This window comes from Elephas maximus, chromosome 23 (genome assembly GCF_024166365.1).
Source record: "Elephas maximus indicus isolate mEleMax1 chromosome 23, mEleMax1 primary haplotype, whole genome shotgun sequence".
Lineage (NCBI taxonomy): Eukaryota > Metazoa > Chordata > Mammalia > Proboscidea > Elephantidae > Elephas > Elephas maximus.
The window spans coordinates 46,504,128-46,525,533 of NC_064841.1; the positions used below are offsets into that span (position 1 = coordinate 46,504,128).

The following is a 21,406-nucleotide window of genomic DNA, read 5'->3' on the forward strand; positions in this document are numbered from 1 at the left end:
ACACCTGTAGCAGGAATCTGCGCGAACTGCTGTGAGGACCACCCCCACTAAAGAGAAATGCCTGGTGCTGCCCTGCCTGCATAAGGAGTTTTCTGGTCTGTACACTTCTAGTGCCAGCGTGGTCCTTGGTAGATTTGTAAGTCTAAATGTCTAGTTTAGAAGACACCTTAATGGGTGCTGCAGCATTTTAGTTACACTTTAGGTATTAATTCTGAATCTATGTTTGTTTCATAATTATTTTAGAATGGAACAGTGCTCTTGATTTGATGCCTCTGCAAAGCCTTCCTTAACTTTCCCAGGTATCAGTATTCTCACAATGGATTATAATTATTAATGCTTTTATTTCCTTCCAGATAGTAATTTCTGAAGACTAAGGTGTGGCATAATTTTTATCTTTGGGTCCTGGCATCTAATAGATTATTTGGCATATAGCAGATGCTTAATAAAGTATATTAAATGAATTACTTTTAGAGATGTTAATAGAAAAATATTTCATAAGTGATTTGGAAAATGAGCAGGAACTTTCTATGCTCTGCAACCCAGTGAGTGATTTCCTATGGCGACACCTCCAGACCATCCGTTCAGGGTACACCATTCTCACTCAGCTCTCCTCACCTGCAACACTCCAAAAGAGAACAAATTTCTTCTTCGCAAAATGATTTACCAGGTAAACTTACTGGTTTGTTCGTTAACCATGTTAAAGAACCTAATTATGGACAAGGGTGGACAAACACAGAGGAATCAATATAAACACCAGTACCTCAATGCCATCGGCCAGGAGGAAACATGCGGTTATTAGAAAAGGATAGTCCCACTGTTCCTGGAAGCACTGCATTTCCACTACTACAATTTCCTTCCCGCCCTCTGCCTCAATCTGAAAAAAATACACTATATTACAAACTGCGTTAGTTGAATAACAAACCACACACACCATTTAAAATGACGATTGTGAAAGTAACACATGTTCATTTGGAGATATAATTTAGAAAATACAGAAAAGTATAAAAAAATTAAAATCACCTTACATTCTACTATAGATATACAGTCACTTAATATTTTGGTATATGCCCCTCCTGTATTTTTACCATAGATACCTCTGTATATGTTTAAATAGTACCACTTTTCACATTTTCTTTATCACAGAAGGAAATGTTATTTTCAAATTCCATTAAGATATCTAAAAAATACTAATGGAGCCTCATTTTTGAATACTAGTATTAATTTTCATTTGTATAAGGCCAGAGAAAAGGTTTTGTTTCATTTTGTTTTAATGCAAAAGCAGTGGAAATTTAACATGGCATAAGTATTTGGTGTCAAATCTGCCATTTTAAAATATAGGAAACGGTTAATTACAGGGAGAAATTTCATTTTTAATGTTATATTTATTGTCTGTACTGTTTAAATTTTTATTAAGAATATACATTATTTTTACAGTAAAACACTAAAAACTTAGATATTAAATTTAAAATGTGACAATTTTCTTGACTTAAAAATCAACTTACATATTATGCAATTTTTATTCAGAATGCACAAATTTTCAAAACAATTAGAAAATTACTGAACAAGAAAACAATCAGAAGGTTTTTTGTTCTTTTTTCCAAATTGAAATTGAACTCTTACTTTTTCCAAGGTGTCATATTTTGCAACTTCAAATTCTTGAGGAAAATGAGGAATTTCAACATTCTCTGTATAAAGCCTGAAATTTGTATAATTAAAGTGTTAATATTAAAATGGATTTTTAGATCACAGAATTTTTCTTGAAGATCTCCTAATTCCTTATAAAATACACTGTCTTTGCCTGATGCTGTATCTTAGGTATTCTAACAATGAAATGAGCTCATTCCTCCCCGACTCTGATTCTAAGCATTGTGACTGACTGTACTGGAAGGAGAGACTGCATGGAGCAGATGCAGGAGATGTAAAAGCACTAGGCCAACAGATTGAAGAAAGCGTCGTGCGGAGATGGCCTGTGTGCACAGCCAGGCTTCAGTCTAGAGACACGATGTGCCTACAGAAGATGCACTACCACTTGCTAGACCACAGCCAACTCCCTTCAAAATTAATGGGTCACAATTCTTATAATTCATACTTTTTATTTTGGATTTTGTTCTCTTTTAATACTACTCTTAACAAATAAAGTTAAGTCCAAATGTGATGCCAAATTAGTAACTGCTGTTTTGGGAACATGTTAAGAAGCCATATAGAACTTTAGACTCACATACCCCATTTGGGGACAGTTGTTATTTCCATTTTTGAAAATGTCAGGTACGAGTGATTAAATGTCTTTATGGTTAAGGCTATTCAGTAAGGTAACAAAGTGAGCAGGCCTCCTAAATATTAACTCCAGTGATTCCTCTCTTTTAAAACTCAGTTAATCTAACAATTACATCCAATTTCACATAATACTGAGAAGCTAAAAATAATTATTACCATAGTAGTTGAAGTAAAAGGTCTTAAATAATTAAAAATTTCATAAAGAATTACATAAGCAAAATTAATTAAAATACTAAAAAAAACCCTATGAATGTATAAATAGTATTTTAATACTATGCTTAAGGTTTCAAACTTAAGCATTAATTTTGAAGGGAGTTGGCTGTGGTCTAGCAAGTGGTAGTGCATCTTCTGTAGCCACATCGTGTCTCTAGACTGAAGCCTGGCTGTGCACACAGGCCATCTCCGCACGACGCCTTCTTCAATCTGTTGGCCTAGTGCTTTTACATCTCCTGCATCTGCTCCATGCAGTCTCTCCTTCCAGTACAGCCAGTCACAATGCTTAGAATCAGAGTCGGGGAGGAATGAGCTCATTTCATCGTTAGAATACCTAACATGTCTGCAAACTCCGTAGAGTCATAACAATCAGAAATACATTACTTGGTGAAATCCACAATGTTTTCCTTCTCTGTGGAATTGTCCAGGGATGGATCATCTGTTTCCACTTCTAGAATTAAAACAAACAAAAAGCTTGTTTACTGATCAAAGATTTACTATAATTAGTAAATAACTGCTGCAGTTGTTATGATTCTTGAATATGGACTGTATTAACCATGTTACTTTTGTTTTGTTTTGTTGTCCTTAAATTAGCTATGTTGTTGTTGTTGCTGAGTACCACAGAGTCAATTCTGACTCACAGGGACCCAACTTGACAGAGTGGAACTGCTCCATAGGGTTTTCTTTGGCTGTAATCTTTACAGAAGCCAAGTTGCTAGGTCTTCCTCAGAGCTGCTGGGTAGGTTCGAACCACCAATCTTTCAGTTAACAGCTGAGCACTTAACAGTTGCACCACCAGGGCTCCTTAAATTAGCTACAGTTATTGGTAACCCAAAGGCAATACAAGTGACAAAAGAGGAAGGTATGTAACATGGACAGAATATATTATAATTCTATTTAATAGGCATATGAGGGAAATTCTAACATAATCTATATTACTTGAAACTCATTGACAGACATAAAATTTTTGACTGGCATTCTTCTCTTGTGAAGATTACGGTAAGCATATTATGAAATGTATTTCTCATACACTGCAGGGTCAGAATGAGGTTCTGAGTGCCCTGTTACAAAGGAAGAAACCCAGATGCTCTAGTTTAGAGAAGGGAAACTCAAGGGCTCCTTTGTGAGGCTGGACTTTCTGTCTTACATTTTTCTTATCTAAAGCATTATCGTATATAGAAGTAACTCTTTTTAATGCAAGGATTTTTTTGACTATTAATTACACTGTCATGAGTTCAAAGATTATCAATATATTTGTAGTAATTCTGAATCTGCATGTTTCTGGACGTTGAAAAATATGTTTTCATTGTGAAAGGAATCTACCTTCCTGCCCATTAGTCTTTTAGCTACCATTTACTGAGACAGCAAGAAAGCATGACAACAGTTAGCTACCATTTACTGAGCCCATGACAAAGTATGAAGACAGTGGCAGCATTTCTGGACCGTGTTTGTCCAAAAAGGGTTCACCTTTATCAACATGTTTATTATAATATCTACCATATTTCACGTGCCTAATATAAGTTAATATTTATTAGAACTGCTTGACATTTGATCTAATCTGTGAGAAATGTATTTCTCTATGTTCAAAAGCTTTCTTCTTGGCCAGATTCCAAAGTAAAATCTGGGTTTATGAAAGATACGTTGCTTTTGGAGAGACTGTGTTTTGGAAAGAGTTTCTCTAGCAAAATGCTAGTCGTAAAATTTCCATAGTCATTAAGTTATGGTAATAATTTTCTAACACAAAGGTTATTTTCTCCTCCCAGTTAAAATTACACCTCAAGGTTTCTGAGATGGTAAGTGTTTTTGCAGTCATTTTGAATCTGACCACACTAGACTGGATGCTGAGAAATCTATTTCTATTTCTAACACAATTTTTTGTCCTTCGCTATTTTTTGCTGCCTATTTTTCGAGGTAATAAGAAGCCTAATTAATTTTTTAGCACTTCTGGACAATCCTTTGTCTATACTATCTTCACAAATCAAAATGTTTACTGTAGTACCTTGTGGAGTTAACTTTAAGATCAATTTGGTCTTTCTCCTTGCTTCCTGAAAGATAACCTCTAAAACCTTGAACTTTCCCCAGTGATTAATGTATCTTTGTGAGGACTTCAGACCACACCTAAGGGTTTATGACTTATGTTGGGTTTATGACTTATGTTGGGTGGGGGATGACCATGCCAGAAAGACCTGCCATGTGATATCAACCTCATGATGTCAACCTTGTGGTATCAACCAACCTCAGGGGAAAGGGGATGAAATTTGAATTATATAATGAGACCTCCAATAAATGCTCTGGACATGAAAGCTCCATGGGCTTCCTGGTTGGTGACAGACATCAGTGCACATGGAAACTCAGGTAGCACGTCTCTTTTTGGAACATGAAAGCTTCACATTGGGAACCATCCCAGATCTCACCCTACGCCACCTCTTCACTTATATCCTTTTTGCTATAATAAACCTGCAAATGTTAGTTTAGCACTTTCCTGAGTTCTATGAGTTGTTCTAGTGAATTACAGAACCCAAGAAAGTAGTAGAACCCAGTAGGTCCGAAGTGGAGAGGGGGACCTGGGCACCCCTGAGCTTATGGCTGGCATCCTGAGGGGGTAGTGGGAAAACCCTGAATTCGTGGCCAGTAGGTCAAAAGTGAGGGTGTCATGGGAACTCTCATGCTTATATGGCTGGCATCTGAGGTCCTGGGCAGACTTAGCAGTCTGGAGGACTGTGCCCTATAACTTGTAAGATCTGACCTAGCTCCAGGTGGTTACAGTCAGAGGAATAAGTCCTGCATGTGCAGCTGGTGTCTGGACAGAAGGGGACAGAATTGAACTGATCCTTACAATTTGGTGTGAGTACTGGGATTTGATTTTTCCACAGTACACCTATAATGTATTAAGTGCTTAATAGGAAACAAATACTTACCAGAACTAGTTTCCTTTTGACCAGGAGGTAGTGTGATGTCCAATGACTTATTAGGATTGTAATTCTCTACATCCAAGAGTCTCCTTTCTTTGATAGATTCCCATATAAAATCTGGGTTTACAATATGGATATGTTTCTCCTGGATAGATTTCATTTGATACTGACTCAGAACATCAGCATTGTCTATGATTACATGTGTACACTACAAATAAAAGAATCAATGCAATATGCATTAGTAAAAACACATTTAAATAATTAGCATCTGTAACTTTCACCTTTAAAAAGTCTTGTTTGAAGTTAATTTGTGGTAATTTTTCTCAGGTTTCTAAAACTTTTATAAATAATTTCTAGCTACATAAAAGTTTTTAAAAAATGTGTTTTTAAAGAGTATGGATGTACCATAAGATTAGTCAACCCTAGAGGATGTTTCCAAGTTTTCACTATCATAAACAATGCTATGATGAACATCCTCATGTATAACTCTTTGTGTACTTGTTCAATCATTTTCTTAGGAGTGGAATGGGAGGTTCAAAGGATATTCTTTATTTATGTATTTTAATTTGTTACTTTGTAATTTCATTAATTTATTTTTTTGAATAATTAGTACATGCTTATTGGTGAATAGCAAAAAAGTAAAATAATATTAATATATTAATTTCTCCCCCAGTTACTCTCTGCTCCCAGTTACTCTCTCCAGAGGTACCTGCTGTAACCTGTTCTTCATGTGTCCTTCTACAGATATTCCATGCATAGGCAAATACACATAAATACTTTTAACCACAAATGACAGCGTACTATGCACACTTCTGTATTTGCTTTTCTACTCAACAATTTATTTTGGAAGTCATTCCTCATCATTACTTGTGGGGCTGTCTCATGTAAATTTCAAATGTTTATATACATTGACAAAATAACTTCCAAAAAGACTGCATTCATAGTATGTGAGAGTTTCTAAGAATTAAAGATCATGTTGGCATTCTCCACCAAAATATTAAATGAGAAGTTATAACAAGTATGCATTATTCATCCATCCACAGACATGGTAAGAACAGGTAAGTAAGGGAGGCTATATGAGGGAAGTATATACAATTCTGCCTAAAATGGAGATAAATAGAAACATTCTATTTCTGATATTCACATAATAACTACTAAGCATTAGAGAAAAACCCAGCGTCCAGCTGGAGCTGAACTTGCTTCACAGGACACACACGACTCACCTATCACTACACCCCAGGGCTGGGGGTTCGAGGGTGGAGGAGATGACTAGGTCAGCCTAATCAACAGAGGGAAGAACTCTGAGAGTCAGGTCCTGCATTTGCAGCCCTGTGACCCAACTGGACCTGTAAAGAACCTTTGGGCTTCGTTTTTTTTACTTCTTACAAAGATGTGGTTAAAAAAGAGAAGGTTAGCCTTAATTATTTCCAAGATTTCATCTAGCTATAAAATTTTATATCTAAACTGTCGGGGCCTACAGTTCATTTCAAGAAATGGAAGGCAGCTTCCTTCAGCTTTAAACAAATAAAACACACAGTATAAGTTATACCCCAGAGACCAGTTCACACTGCATATTTTTGTGTCTATCTACCATGAGCCTCACTCAGAGGTATCACTAGAGTTGACATTTTGACTAGTGACTACAGTGTTCTTTTTGCAAATGCACTATGACTTTTCTCCTTTGACAACATTTTTAGCCTGAAATTATTTCTATTTACATATTCATCTGTGCTCTAATAATATCAGATCCACAGGCATCTGAGTCATTGCGCAACTGACTGAAACAGGAAGAAGACAGGACCACGCTGTCTTCCCTCCACTGACCCTCCCTGGCCAAACTTGCGCGTTAGCAATGTCACAATTTTTCTTGCCTTTACCGACTCTTCTATCATCACTGCCATTCCGGCTGCAAAATTTTCTCTGCTTGTTCTTCTTACCATGACCCACATTCCCATAATGCAGGGTGTTGATCACACAGTTCTTACAAAATTTGCAAATACCTGGGGATTTAATGAAAATGAAAAATTTCCACCATTTTCTTTAATGTCAGTTTGTAGCTTTTTCTTCTGCTGACGAGGTAAGTACTTGACTTTCAAATAGAAGGTACAATATGCAAAGATTCCCACAGTCATCCTGTAGAAAAAAATAAATTTCAAGCCATAGGTTTTAAGAACTCTCCTCTCAGCGAATCTGACAGTAAATTTAGCATTGTTCTACATGCAAACCGTAGGAGAATTGGGCATTATTGGAAAAAAAAAAAAGTATTACAATCATGTTACAGTCACAAAAAGAGAACATGATTTATCCTAATTTGCAACATGTACATTGGTTTTAGAATCATTTCTAGCTTTTACATCAGATATGACACTAAAAATCCCTTCATACAGGGAAGTGTGCATATATCGTGGGGTTGGTAACCAGTGTCACAAAACAATATGTGTACTAATTGTTTAATGAGAAGCTGGTTTGTTCTGTAAACCTTTGTCTAAACTACAATAAGATAATAAATAAAAATCCTTTTCTACACGCTCATAATATATCCTAATGAAAACATGACAAATTTCAGTACAGAAGAGTGCATGGCTCAAGACTACAGAAGCAATTATTTCTAAACTAAAATTTAATATTAAGTGATACTGAAATCACTGGGCTAAAGCGTGACCAACGCACCGCAACTCCAGAGTCACGCCATCTCCAACAGCCAGCTCCCACGCCATTTTCTTTTTCTTTTTTTCCCTTTATTCCATCTCTTTTTCCTTCCTACCTAGCCCTATACGCCACATTCCCCCTTTCCTCTGGGCCACACCACACCACTGTGGCTAGAGACCTACCAAACAACTGCTGCCCAGGGTCCACCCGGCCCCCACCCATCCCCTACCCACCATCTCCCACCAGACCATTTTTTAATTTTATTTCATTTTTTCCCTTTTTTTTTTCTTTCTCCCTCCCACCTAGCCCTATTTACCACCTCTACATCTTCCCACTGGGCCATGCCACAGCACATTGCCTAGAAGGCCACTGGCCCACCACCACCCTGGGTCAATCCCATGCACACCTGTCAGCTCCTGACATGCCACCATTTTTCTCCCTTTTACTCCTTTTCTTTCTCCCTACCACCTAGCCCTCTACACCACCTTCACCCCTTACTGCAAACCCTCACTGCGTCACAGCAGCAAAAAGCCATCAGGCCACCACTGCCACAGGTCCGCCCTACCCCCACGTATTGGCTTCCATCAAAGTGCCTTTTTATTTGCTTTTTTTCCCCTCACATAACTGTCTCACAGAGCCCTCCCCTCACATATGTTACCTCCCCCCCTTCCCACTGGCCCTTGGGCACGTCCCGCCCCCACTCACCAGCCCCCACCTTGCAGCCAGTTTTTTTTATTTCTTTCTTTTTCTTCATCTTCTTTTTCTTTCACACCTGCCCTGTACATCACCTTCCCCCTTCCCACCAGACCCTGCCACACTACCATGGCTAAAGAGCCACTGGTGTACTGGAACACCACTGCCCTGGGTCCACCCTAACCCCCTCTGATCCCCACCTTGCCACCATATTTTTCTTTATTTTTTCTTTCAACCTCCCACCTAACCACTGCATCACCTCCCCTCCTTTTGACCAGCCCCTGGGTCCACCATGCCCCCACTTTCTGGCCCTCACTGCATCACCATTTTTCCCCTTATTTCCTTTCTTATTTTTCTGTCTCCCCCCAAAACAGCTCCTTACACTACCTCCCACTATGTCCCAGAGGACCTGCCATGCTGCCACAAATAAAGTACCACTGGCACATCAACCTGAAGCTGCTCTGGGTCAGCTCCACCCCCACCCACTGGCCACCACTGTGTTGCCATATGTATTTTTTCTTTTCCTTTTCTCTGTTTTCCTTCTACCTCCCACCTAGCCCTGTACACCGCCTCCCCCCCTTCCTGCTAGTCCCCAGTGCTACACACCCCCACCTACTAGCTATCCTTTTTTTCTCCCTCTTTTCTTTCTCCCCCCTACCTTGCCCTGTATGCCACTCCCTTCCCACCGGCCCCCATAAAGCTGCTGCGCCTACAGTATCCTCAGTGCAGAGGCCCACACTACCCCTCCCATTCTGCCACGAGAACAGCTGCTGAACACTGGGAAGTGAGCCTGTACCACTACTTGTCTTATACCTCCACTTATCTATCACGGGGCTGTAAATGCTCCCAAACTAATGGACCAACATCAGGAGGCAGACAGCATTTGCTCAGTTCTCCCTCAGCCACCTCACCAAACCAACGAGGCAGGATCACCTGCCTACAGCTCCCCTGCCCACCCAGACAAGGTGGTGAGAGCTATCATCCATACATACAAGCAAGCAGAAAGGAATGCCTGACCCAACCGGCTGTGCTGACATATCAAAAAAAAAAACCAAAGAAGCAGAATAAAACAAATGAACATTACAATCAATAAATAAAGAAAATAATACCTTAAAGTCTCAGAGACAGCAGACAATATTAAAACACATAAAAATGCAAGACAAGAGGACTCCAGTGAGTGACCAAAATTAAGAATCACATGCCTTCCAGTAGAGAAGAAATGGTAGTGGAATTACCTGATATGGAATTCAAAACACTATTATTTAGGGCTCACTGAGAGATATCAGTAAGAAGATCAAAGAAAACACATATGAAACCAAGAAAAAATAAGGCAAAATCATGCAAAACACAGATAAAAACCAATGAAAACATAGACAAAATCAAGGAAAACACAGAGAGAGCAATAAAAGAATTCAGGAAAATAATAAAAGAACAAAACATAAGAAAAAATAAATGAAGGACAAGGCCAAGATGGCGGAGTAGTCAGACGCTTCCAATGGTCCCTCTTACACCAAATACCCGGAAGAAAAAAACAAGCAAATCGATTATGTATATGACAAGCTAAGAGTCCTGAATGTCAAAGGCAAAGTGAAGAAATCGGACTGAGTGGCAGGAAGAGGGGGAGACGGTTCAGAAGCAGTGAGGAGTTGCCAAACCTGACTCAGTGGGAATTGGTGCCCCTCAACTCTGATCCCCTGGCACGACCACAATAGCATTTGGTGTGCGGTTTCCTTAGAGAGAGCCAGCGCCATACAGTCTACTCACGCCTCGGGAATCAGTGAAGAATAGCACTCTTGGCATAAGATAAGTGCTTGCATCTATTTACAGCATGGATCAAATCCTTCCCCTTTCCAAAGAACTCTCTCATTTATCTGATCCCTCCTCCCTCTACCTCAGGCTCCAAGCCAGTTTCATTGACAGCTATTTCCCTGGGCGTGAGATACGTCCTACTGCACACCTGAGCCATTTTCCTGGCCTAGGAGAAGGAACAAATTAACAAATGGGGAAAAAATAATCTGCCGGCTCCCCGAAGCTGGGAACTTAGGGCAAGGGGACTCCTGTCCAGGTACAAGTGGTCCACGAACTTTGAATGTCTTTCACCCCTATGTGAACCCATTTCAGCAGCGAGGCCCTTGTTGTCACAGTGCAGTGGTGTATGTGCCTGAGGTCTGACTTTAACTGTTTCAGCTATGCAGCAGAGAGGCAGGTTTTTGATGTTAGACACCACTCTGTCTATTAAGCAGAATACTTACCTACCCACATCAGGGGCCTGAAGACTGGTGGCTCCACCCGCACCACCTAGCTATCTGCGAAAGGGGTCCGAGGATAAGTGGTGCCTCCCAGTCCTTAGAGGTAAAACCACTGGGTGGCTATAGGGCCCACCCACCTGTGTGCACCAGACAACAGGGATGCACCTTCCTCACAGACATTTGGAGGGTGGTTGTCAGTCCTCTGCCTTGCTCAGAATGTAACCTCCTGCTGCAACCAAAACCTTTACCAACTACTCAGAGAAACCATGTAGGCAAGAAGGCAATGGGATGACATATATAAAACCTTGAAGGAAAAAAAACTGCCATCTGAGAATCACATATCCAGCAAAACTGTCTCTCAAATATGAAGGTGAAATTACAACATTTCCAAATAAACAGCAGTTTTGGGAATTTGCAAAAACCAAACCCAAACTACAAGAAATACTTAAAGGAGTCCTTTGGGTAGAAAATCAATAACATCAGATACCAACCCAAGATTAAAAGACAAGATAGAGAAACCACGTATCAACCCAGATAGGGAAATCACAAAAATAAATCAAAATAAAGAAAATGCTCAAAACAGGGAGAGACATTATGTAAACGATGACAACATTAAATCACTAAAGAGGGACTAAAAAATGTAGTCATAGATCTATCAAATGGAGAGGAATTCAAGGTGATATGGAGAGAGAAAAGTATTATATAGACCCAGAAAAAATAGGGGCAAATAATGAGGTAACCACAAAGCAGACTAACAATACTACACATCAAAAATAAATATGACAAAAAAAAAGACTCAGCAAAAACAAAATCAACAACAAAAATGAGGAAAAAAAATTTATAAAGCAAAACTACTCAACACAAAAAATTAAGTGGGGAAAAGAAAATGTCAACAACACAAAAAAGACTACAAAATGACAACCTGAAATTCATACCTATCCGTAATTACGCTGAATGTAAATGGATTAAATGCACCAATAAAGAGACACAGAGTGGCAGAATGGATTAAAAAAAAAAACATGACCTGTCTATATGTTGCCTACAAGAGACACACCTTAGACTTAAAGACACAAACTAAAACTCAAAGGATGGAAGAAAATATATCAACAAAACAAAAATCAAAAAAGAGCAGGAGTGGCAATACTAACTTCTGACAAAATAGATTTTAAATTAAATCCACCATAAAGGACAAAGAAGGACACTATATAATGATTAAAGGGACAATATACCAGGGGGATACTACCAATCAAATATTTATGCACTCAATGACAGGGCTTCACGATATATTAAAAAAACACTCTAACAGCATTGAAAAGCGAGATACACGGCTCCACAATACTAGTAGGAGACTTCAACACGCCACTATCAGTGAAGAACAGAACATCCAGAAAGAAGCTCAGTAAAGACACAGAAGATCTAAATGCCATGATCTACCAACTTGACCTCATGGACATATTCAGAACACTCCACCCAACACAGCCAAGTATACTTTCTTTTCCAATGCACATGGAACATTCTCCAGAATAGATCACATAATAGGTCGTAAAGCAAGACTTAACAGAATCCAAAACATCAAAATATTACAAAGCATTTTCTCTGACAATAAAGCCATAAAAGTAGAAATCAGTAACAGAAAAAGTAAGGAAAAGAAATCAAACACATGGAAACTGAACAACACCTTGCTCAAAAAAGACTGGGTTATAGAAGAAATTAAGGACAGGATAAAGAAATTCATAGAATCAAATGAGAATGAAAACAGTTCCTGTCAATATTTGGGACACAGCTAAAGCAGTCATCAGAGATCAATTTATAGCAATAAATGCACACATCCAAAAAGGAAGGGCCAAAATCAACGGATTATCCCTACGGCTTGAACAAATAGAAAGACAGCAATAAAACAAAACCTCAGGCATGAGAAGAAAGCAAATAATAAAAATCAGAGCAGAATTAAATGAAATAGAGAACAGAAAAACAATTGAAAAAATTAACAAGACCAAAAGCTCCTTCTTTGAAAAGATTAACAAAATCGAAAAACCACTGGTGAGACTGATAAAAGAAAAACAGGAAAGGAAGCAAACAACCCAAATAAGAAATGAGATGGGTGATATCATGAAGGAATCATATCTGACTACTATGAAAAATTGTACTCTAACAAATTTGAAAACCTAGAAATAATGGACACACTTCCAGAAACACGCTACCCACCTAAACTAACACAAACAGGTAGACCAACTAAATAAACCCATAACAAAAGAAGAGATTGAAAAGGTAATCAAAAGACTCCCAACAAAAAAAAAAGCCCTGGCACTGATGGCTTCACTGGAGAGTTCTACCAAACATTCAGAGAAGAGTTAACACCGCTACTACTAAAGGTATTTCAGAGCATAAAAAAGGATGGAATAGTCAGTCTCAAACTCATTCTGAGAAGCCCACATATCCCTAATACCAAAACCTTATAAAGACACCACAAAAAAAGAAAATTACAGAACTATATCACTCATGAACTTAGACACAAAAATCCTCAACAAAATTCGAGCCAATAGAATTCAACAAGTATCAAAAAAAAAAATAATAATTCACCATGACCAAGTGGAATTCATACCAGGTATTCAGGGTTGGTTCAACATTGGAAAAATAATCAATGTAATCCACTATACAAATAAAACAAAAGACAAGAACAACATGATCTTATCAACTGATGAAGAAAAGGCATTTGACAAAGTCCAACACACATTCATGATAAAAACTCTCAGCAAAATAGGAATCGAAGGAAAATTCCTCAACATAATAAAGGGCATTCATACAAACCAACAGCCAACATCACCAATGTCATCCTAAATGGAGAGAGACTGAAAGCATTCCCCATCAGAATGGGAACCAAACAAGGATGCCCTCTATCACCACTCTTATTCAACACTGTGTTGGAGGTCCTAGCCAGAGCAATTAGGCTACATAAAAAAATACCAGCATCCAAACTGGCAAAGAAGTAAAAGTATCTCTATTTGCAGATGACATGATCTTATAATCCAAACATAAATCCATCCACACCCAAAGTTTATTAAATGGGGAAAAGACAGTCTCTTTAACAAACGGTGCTGACATAACTGGATCCATCAGCAAAAAAACAAAACAAGACCCAACCTCACACCATGCACAAAAACTAACTCAAAACAGATCAAAGACCTAAATATAAAATCTAAAATGATAAAGATCATGCAAGAAAAAATAGGGACAATGCTAGGAGTCCTAATACATGGCATAAACAGTCTACAAAACATTACTAACAATGCACAAACCCCAGAAGAGAAACCAGATAACTGAGAGCTCCTAAAAATCAAACACCTACGCTCATCCAAAGGCTTCAACAAAACAATAAAAACACTACCTATGGACTGGGAAAAAAATTTTGGCTATGACAACTCCTATCAGCGTCTGATCTCTAAAACCTACATGGTACTGCAATAACTCAACAACAAAAACACAAATAACCCGATTAAAAAAATGGGCAAAGGATATGAACAGGCATTTCACTAAAGAAGACATTCAGGCAGCCAACAGATTCATGAGGAAATGCACATGATCATTAGCCATTAGAGAAATGCAAATCAAAACTAAAAGGAGATACCATCTTACCCCAACAAGGCTGGCATTAATCCAGAAAACACAAAATAATAAATGTTGGAGAGCTTGTGGAGAGACTGGAATACTTATACACTGCTAGTGGGAATGTAAAATGGTACAATCATGTTGGAAATAGATTTGGTGCTTCCTTAAGAAGCTAGAAATAAAACTATCATACAATTCCACTCCTTGGAATATATCCTAGAGAAATACGAGCCTTTACATGAACAGATCTATGCACACCCATGTTCACTGCAGCACTGTTTACAATAGCAAAAAGATGGAAGCAACCAAGGTGCTTAACAACAAATGAATGGATAAATAAGTTATGATACAGTCCCACATAATGAATACTACACAATGATTAAGAACAATGATGAACCCATGAAACATCCTGTAATGGACTGAATTGTGTCCCCCCAAAATATGTGTCAGCTTGATTAGGCCATGTGTAGTTGTCCTCCATTTTGTGATTTTCCTATGTGTTATAAATCATAATCTCTGCCTGTGGTTACAAGCATTACTGAGGTCACCTCCCTGATCCAAAAGGGAATTTCCCTGGGGTGTGGCCTGCACCACCTTTTATCTCTCAAGAGACAAAAGGGAAGGCAAGTAAGCAGAGAGTTGGGGACTTCACATCATCAGGAAAGCAGTACCAGGAGCAGAGCGTATATTTGGACCCAGGGTCACTGCGCCCGAGAAGCTCTTCAGCCATGGGAAAATTGAGGACAAGGACCCTCCTCCAGAGCCAACAGGAAGAGAAAGCCTGGAGCCAATGCCCTGAATTTGGTCTTGTAACCTACCAGACCGTGAGAAAATAAATTTCTCTTTGTTAAAGCCCTCCACTTGTGGTATTTCTGTTATGGCACCATGAGATGACTAAAATACATCCCATAACATGGAGGAATCTGGAAGGAATTATGCTAAGTGAAATTTGTCAGTCGCAAAAAGACAAATATTGTATGAGACCACCATCGTAAGAACTCAAGAAAAAATTTAAACACAGAAGAAAATATTCCTTGATGGTTACAAGGGTGGGAAGGGAGGGAGAGGGTACTCACTAATTAGATAGTACACAAGAACTATTTTAGCTAAGGAAAAGACAACATACAATAAAGGAGAGGTTGGCACAACTGGACTAAACCAAAAGCAAAGAAGTTTCCCAAATCCAACTGAATGCTTCTAAGGCCAGAGTAGCAGGGAAGGGGGTTGGGGACCACGGTTTCAGGGGACATCTCGGTCAACTGGCATCATAAAATGTATTATGAATACGTTCTGCATCCCACTTTGGTGAGTAGCGTCTGGGATCTTCAATGCTAGCAAGCGGCCATCTAAGATGCATCAATTGGTCTCAACCTACCTAGAGCAAAGGAGAATGAAGAACACCAAAGGCATGAGGTAAAGATGAGCCCAAGAGACAGAAAGGGCCACATAAAGCAGAGACTACATCAGCCTGAGACCAGAAGAACTAGATGGTGCCTGGCTACCACCGATGATTTTCCTGACAGGGAACACAACAAAGAGTACCTGATGGAGCAGGAGAACAGTAGGATGCAGACCTCAAACTCTCATAAAAAGATCAGACTTAATGGTCTGACTGAGACTAGAGGTACCCTGGAGGTCATGGTCCCCAGACCCTTAGCTAGGCCAAGACTGGAACCATTCCTAAAGCCAACTCTTCAGACAGGGATTGGACTGGGCTATAAGAAAATGATGCTGGTTAAGAGTGAGCTTCTTGGCACAAGTAAACACATGAGACTATGTGGGCAACTCCTGTCTGAATGTGAGATGAGAAGGCAGAGGAGGGACAGGAACTGGCTGAATGAATACGCAGAATAGAGGGTGGAGAAGAGGAATGTGCTGTCTCACTGGGGGAGAGCAGCTAGGAGTATATAGCAAGGTGTGTATAACTTTTTGTATGAGAGACAGACTTGATTAGTATACTTTCACTTAAAGAACAATAAGTTTAAAAAATAATAAACAATTAGAAATCATACAAAAACATCAAGTAGTAATCAAAAAGATAAACAACAAAATTTCAGAAATGGACAACTTAATAGAAGGTTATAGGAAGCAATTTCAAACAACGGAAGACAGAATCAGTCAGGTTGAACACAGATCCACGGAAATCACTTTGCTGGAGGAAAAATAAGAGAGAAGAATGAAGCAAACCTAAGAATTATGTGGGACACAATCAAAACCAATATCCCTCATAAATACAGATGCAAAAGTTCTCAACAAAATTCTAACCAACAGAATTCAGCACCACATCAAAACAATAATATACCACGACCATGTGGGATTCATATCAGGTATATAGAAGGATGGTTCAACATTAGAAAATCAATAAAAGTAATGGACTACATAAATAGAACAAAAGAAAAGAATCACATGATCATCTAAATCGTCGTAGAAAAGGCATTTGATAGAAGTCCCGTACATATTCCTGATAAAAATTCTCAATAAAATACGAATAGAAGGCAAACTCCTCAAAATAATAAAGGACATCTATAGAAAACCAACAGCCAATATCATTAGCAACAGAGAGAGACTGCAAGCATCTCCCCTGAAAATGGGAACAAGACACGGATGCCCTTTATCACCACTCCTATTTAACATTGTGCTGGATGTCATAACTAGAGCAATAAGGCAAGAAAAAGGAATAAAGGGCATCCAAATGGGAAAGGAAGAAGTAAAACTATCCCTATTCACAGATGATAGAGAACCACAAATATCCCACAAGGAAACTACTTAAACTAATAAATTCAGCAGAGTTGCAAGATACAAGATCAACCTACAAAAATTAGTTGCATACCTGTACACCCACAAGGGAAACTTCGAAAAGGAAATCAGGAACACAATACCATTTCTAATAGCCCCTAAAAAGATAAAATAGTTAAGAATAAATCTAACCAGGGACGGAAAAGACAAATAAAAGAAAACTACAAAACACCATTGCAACAAGCCTACTTACATGGGAAAAAAAAAAAATACAATGTTCATGGATAGGAAGACTCAACATTGTGAAAATGTCAATTCTACCCAAAGTGATCTAGAGATACAATGCAATCTTGATCCAAATACCAACAGCATTCTTTAACAAGATGGAAAAACTAACCACCAACTTTATGTGGAAAGGAAAGAGATCCCGGATAAGCAAAGTATAATCGGAAAAAAAAGAACAAAGTAGGAGGTGTCCCACTATCTGATCTCAGAACCTACTATACTCCCACGGTAGTCAAAACAGTCTGGTACTGGTACAATGCCAGACACACAGATCAATGGAACAAAATCGAGAACGCTAAGGTAATCCTATGGTCAGGTAATCTTTGACAAAGAACCAAAATCCATTAAATGGTTAAAAGACTATCTTTTTAACAAATGTTGTTGTTGTCGTTAGGTGCCATCAACTCAGTTCAGACTCATAGCAACCCTATGTCCAACAAAATGAAACAGAGCCTGGTCCTATGCCATCCTAACAATTGTTATGCTTGAGCCCACTGTTGCAGCCACAGTGTCAATCCATCTCATTGAGGCTCTTCCTCTTTTTCAATGACCATCTACTATACCAAGCATGGTGTCCTTCTCCAGGGACTGGTTTCCTGCTAACATGTCTGTCTTGGATTGAATTTTGTCCCCCCAAAATATATGTCAACTTGGTTAGGCCATGATTCCCAGTTTTGTGTGGTTGTCTTCCATTTTGTGATTGATGTAATTTTCCTATGTGTTATAAATTCTAATCTCTGCCTTTGGTTAATAAGGGAAGACTACATTATGTTAAAGTGGATTAGGGTGGAATGTAACACCCTAACTCAGGTCACATCCCTGATCCAATGTAAGTGAGTTTCCCTGGGGTGTGGCCTGTATCACCTTTTATCTTACAAAAGATAAACGGAAAGAGAAATGTTCAGAAAGTGGGGACATCATACCACCAAGAAAGCTGCGCCAGGAGCAGAGCATGTCCTTTGGACCCAAGGTTCCTGCATAGAGAAGCTCCTAGTCCAGAAAAGACTGATGACAAGGACCTTCCTTCAGAGCCACAGACAGAGAAAGCCTTCCCCTGAAGCTGGCGTCCTGAATCTGGACTTCTAGCCTAGTAGACTGTGAAACAATAAATTTCTTTGTTGAAGCCATCCACTTACGGTAATTCTGTTACAGCAGTACTACATAACTAAGACAATGTCCAAAGTACGTGAGATGAAATCTTGCCATCCTTGCTTCTAAGGAACATTCTGGCTATACATCTTCCAAGACAGATTTGTTCATTCATCTGGCAGTCCATGGAATTTTCAATATTCTACACCAACACTATTATTCTTCTGTCTCCCTTATTGGTTGTTCAGTTTTTGCATGCATATGAGGCAACTGAAAACACCATGGCTTGGGTCAGGTGCACCTTAGTCCTTTAAATGACATCCTTGCTTTTAACACTTTAAAGAGGTCTTTTGCAGAAGATATTCCAAATGCAAGGCATCATTTGATTTCTTGACTGCTGCTTCCATGGGCATTGATTGTGGATACAAGTAAAATGCAATCCTTGACAACCTCAATCATTTACCCATTTATCATGATGGTGCTTATTGGTCCAGTGTGAGGGCTTTTGTTTTCATCATGTTAAGGTGTAATCCATACTGAAGACTGTAGTCTTTGATCTTCATTGGTAAGAGCTTCAAGTCCTCTTCACTTTCAGCAAGCAAGGCTGTGTCATCTGCATATCGCAGGTTGTCAATGAGTCTTACTTCAATCCTGATGCCACGTTCCTCTTCATATTGTCCAGCTTCTCAAATTATTTGTTCAGCATATAAATTGAATGAGTACGGTGAAAAGATACAACCCTGACACACACTATTTCTGATTTTAAACCATGCAATACTGTCTTGCTCTGTTCAAACGATTGCCTCTTGGTCCATATAAAGGTTCCAAGTGAGTACAATAAAATTCTGGAATTCCTATTCTTTGCAATGTTGCCCATAATTTGCTATGATCCACACAGTCAAATGCCTTTGCATAGTCAATAAAATATAGGCAAACATCTTTCGCTATTCTCTGCTTTCAGCCAAGATCCATCTGACATCAGCAATATCCCTCATTCCATGCCCTCTTCTGAATCTGGCTTGAATTTCTTACAGTTCCCTGTCAACGTACTGCTGCAACTGTTTTGAATTATCTTCAGCAAAATTATACTTCTGTCGGATATTAATGATATTGTTTGATAATTTCTGCATTCTGTTGGATCACCTTATTTTGGAATGGGCACAAATATGGATCTCTTCAAGTTGGTTGGCCAGGTAGCGCTCTTGCAAATTTCTTGCCATAGATGAGTAAGCACCTCCAGCACTTCATCCATTTGTTGAAACATCTCCACTTTCTTCCATTCATCGTGCCACCTCATCTAGGCTGCCTCACAGGCTCACCTGGACCATGGCAACTGTAGATTCCTGACTTGTCTCTCACATCTGCTCTTACGCTGCCTCCAATCTCCTCTCCACTTCACAGCTTGAGTAATTTTTTTTTTTTTAATTACATCTCAGTAGAATACAAACTCCTTATTGTGATTATTTTATGTAATTTTATGTGTCAACTCGGGTAGGTTCCCAGTTGTTTGGTCAAACACTGGTATAGATGCTGTTGAGTAGTTACATGTGATTAAAGCAGTTGCTTTCAAGTAAAGAAGATGACCCTCCATAATGTAGCTGGGCCTCATCCACTCAGTTGAAGACTTTAAGAGTAAAATAGGAGTTTCCCCTCAGGTGTGTTCTCCTCCAGACTATAAATAGACATTTTGCCAGAAGTCACTCACTCTTCACTCATCCTGTCACCCGACCTATGGATCTTAGGACACAAGACTGCAGGAATCTCCAGCCTGTTGCCTGACTTACAGATTTTCAACTTGCCAAACCCCCCTACAACTGTGAGTCAATTCTTTAAAATAAATCTCTCTTCATTATATATAAACTTATGTATACATAAAAAAAAAAGGAGTTTTTTCTTTTTTTTATGTATACAACCAAAGAAATAGAAGGTATAATTTACCGGTTCCACATGAAGACATTCACCATGGTTCAAAGCCCAGCCTCTCTCTCCAACTTCATCTCATACCTCCCCCTCCCACCCTGGCCTGGCCACACTGGCTTTTTCTTCAGGTCCACAAAAACCTCAAGTATTTGGTCCTTCAGGGCCTTCACATACACTGTTCCTTCACCCCGGAACCCTTCCCCACCTCCCTTCACCCCGGAACCCTTCCCCACCTCCCTTCATCCCATGCTTGTACACTCACCTATAGGACCGAGTAGTATCTTCAAATGAATGCACAGATTCAGTGTTCATATTTTTTTTCTTTCTTATGAGGTCTGGTTAAACTAAAGTACGATGATTTACTTTTGCCTTTTCATACCATTAACATTTACTAAATTTTGTATTTATTGATTGTCTTTTACATTAAAATAGATTCATAATAAGCATCTGCTTGTAGATGGGCACTATAATAATGATGGATACTATTTAGGTTCTTCAATCCTGCTCTTAATCTCTGATAGTTAACAAATTCAACAAGCAAAACACCAAACCTCTTTAATGAAGCTTTAACAATTTTAAGGACAGTCTCTGCACAGCATCATAACCCTGGCTATTGTGGGCATCGCAAGCTCAAGTAGGTATGACTACTCAGGTCCACTTCTCCAGGTCTCTCCTGAGTGTTTTCTTAACCCCTCTCACCTGTTCTTTTTATTTAAAAAAAGTTTTCTAATACTAGAAATATATGCTCACTATAGAAATTTTGAAAAATACAAAACTGCA

The 21,406-nt window shown here is 38.9% G+C and overlaps 1 protein-coding gene across 4 annotated transcripts in view; it reads right to left on the minus strand.

The window, feature by feature from the left end:
- Positions 1-21,406, minus strand: part of PARP4 (poly(ADP-ribose) polymerase family member 4) — a 267,433-nt gene that overhangs the window by 166,164 nt on the left and 79,863 nt on the right. For 3 of the 4 annotated variants that reach the window (XM_049867549.1, XM_049867548.1, XM_049867550.1), the window contains exons 2-6: positions 7,400-7,532; positions 5,406-5,607; positions 2,872-2,938; positions 1,621-1,696; positions 761-874 (exon numbers count right to left, since the gene is read on the minus strand). In XM_049867549.1, coding sequence (XP_049723506.1) covers positions 761-874; positions 1,621-1,696; positions 2,872-2,938; positions 5,406-5,607; positions 7,400-7,531 — 591 coding nt within the window. In that variant the 5' untranslated portion in view covers position 7,532. Of the gene's footprint in view, positions 1-760; positions 875-1,620; positions 1,697-2,871; positions 2,939-5,405; positions 5,608-7,399; positions 7,533-21,406 lie in introns of those variants that run through there. The other variant, XM_049867551.1, reaches the window with a different exon arrangement.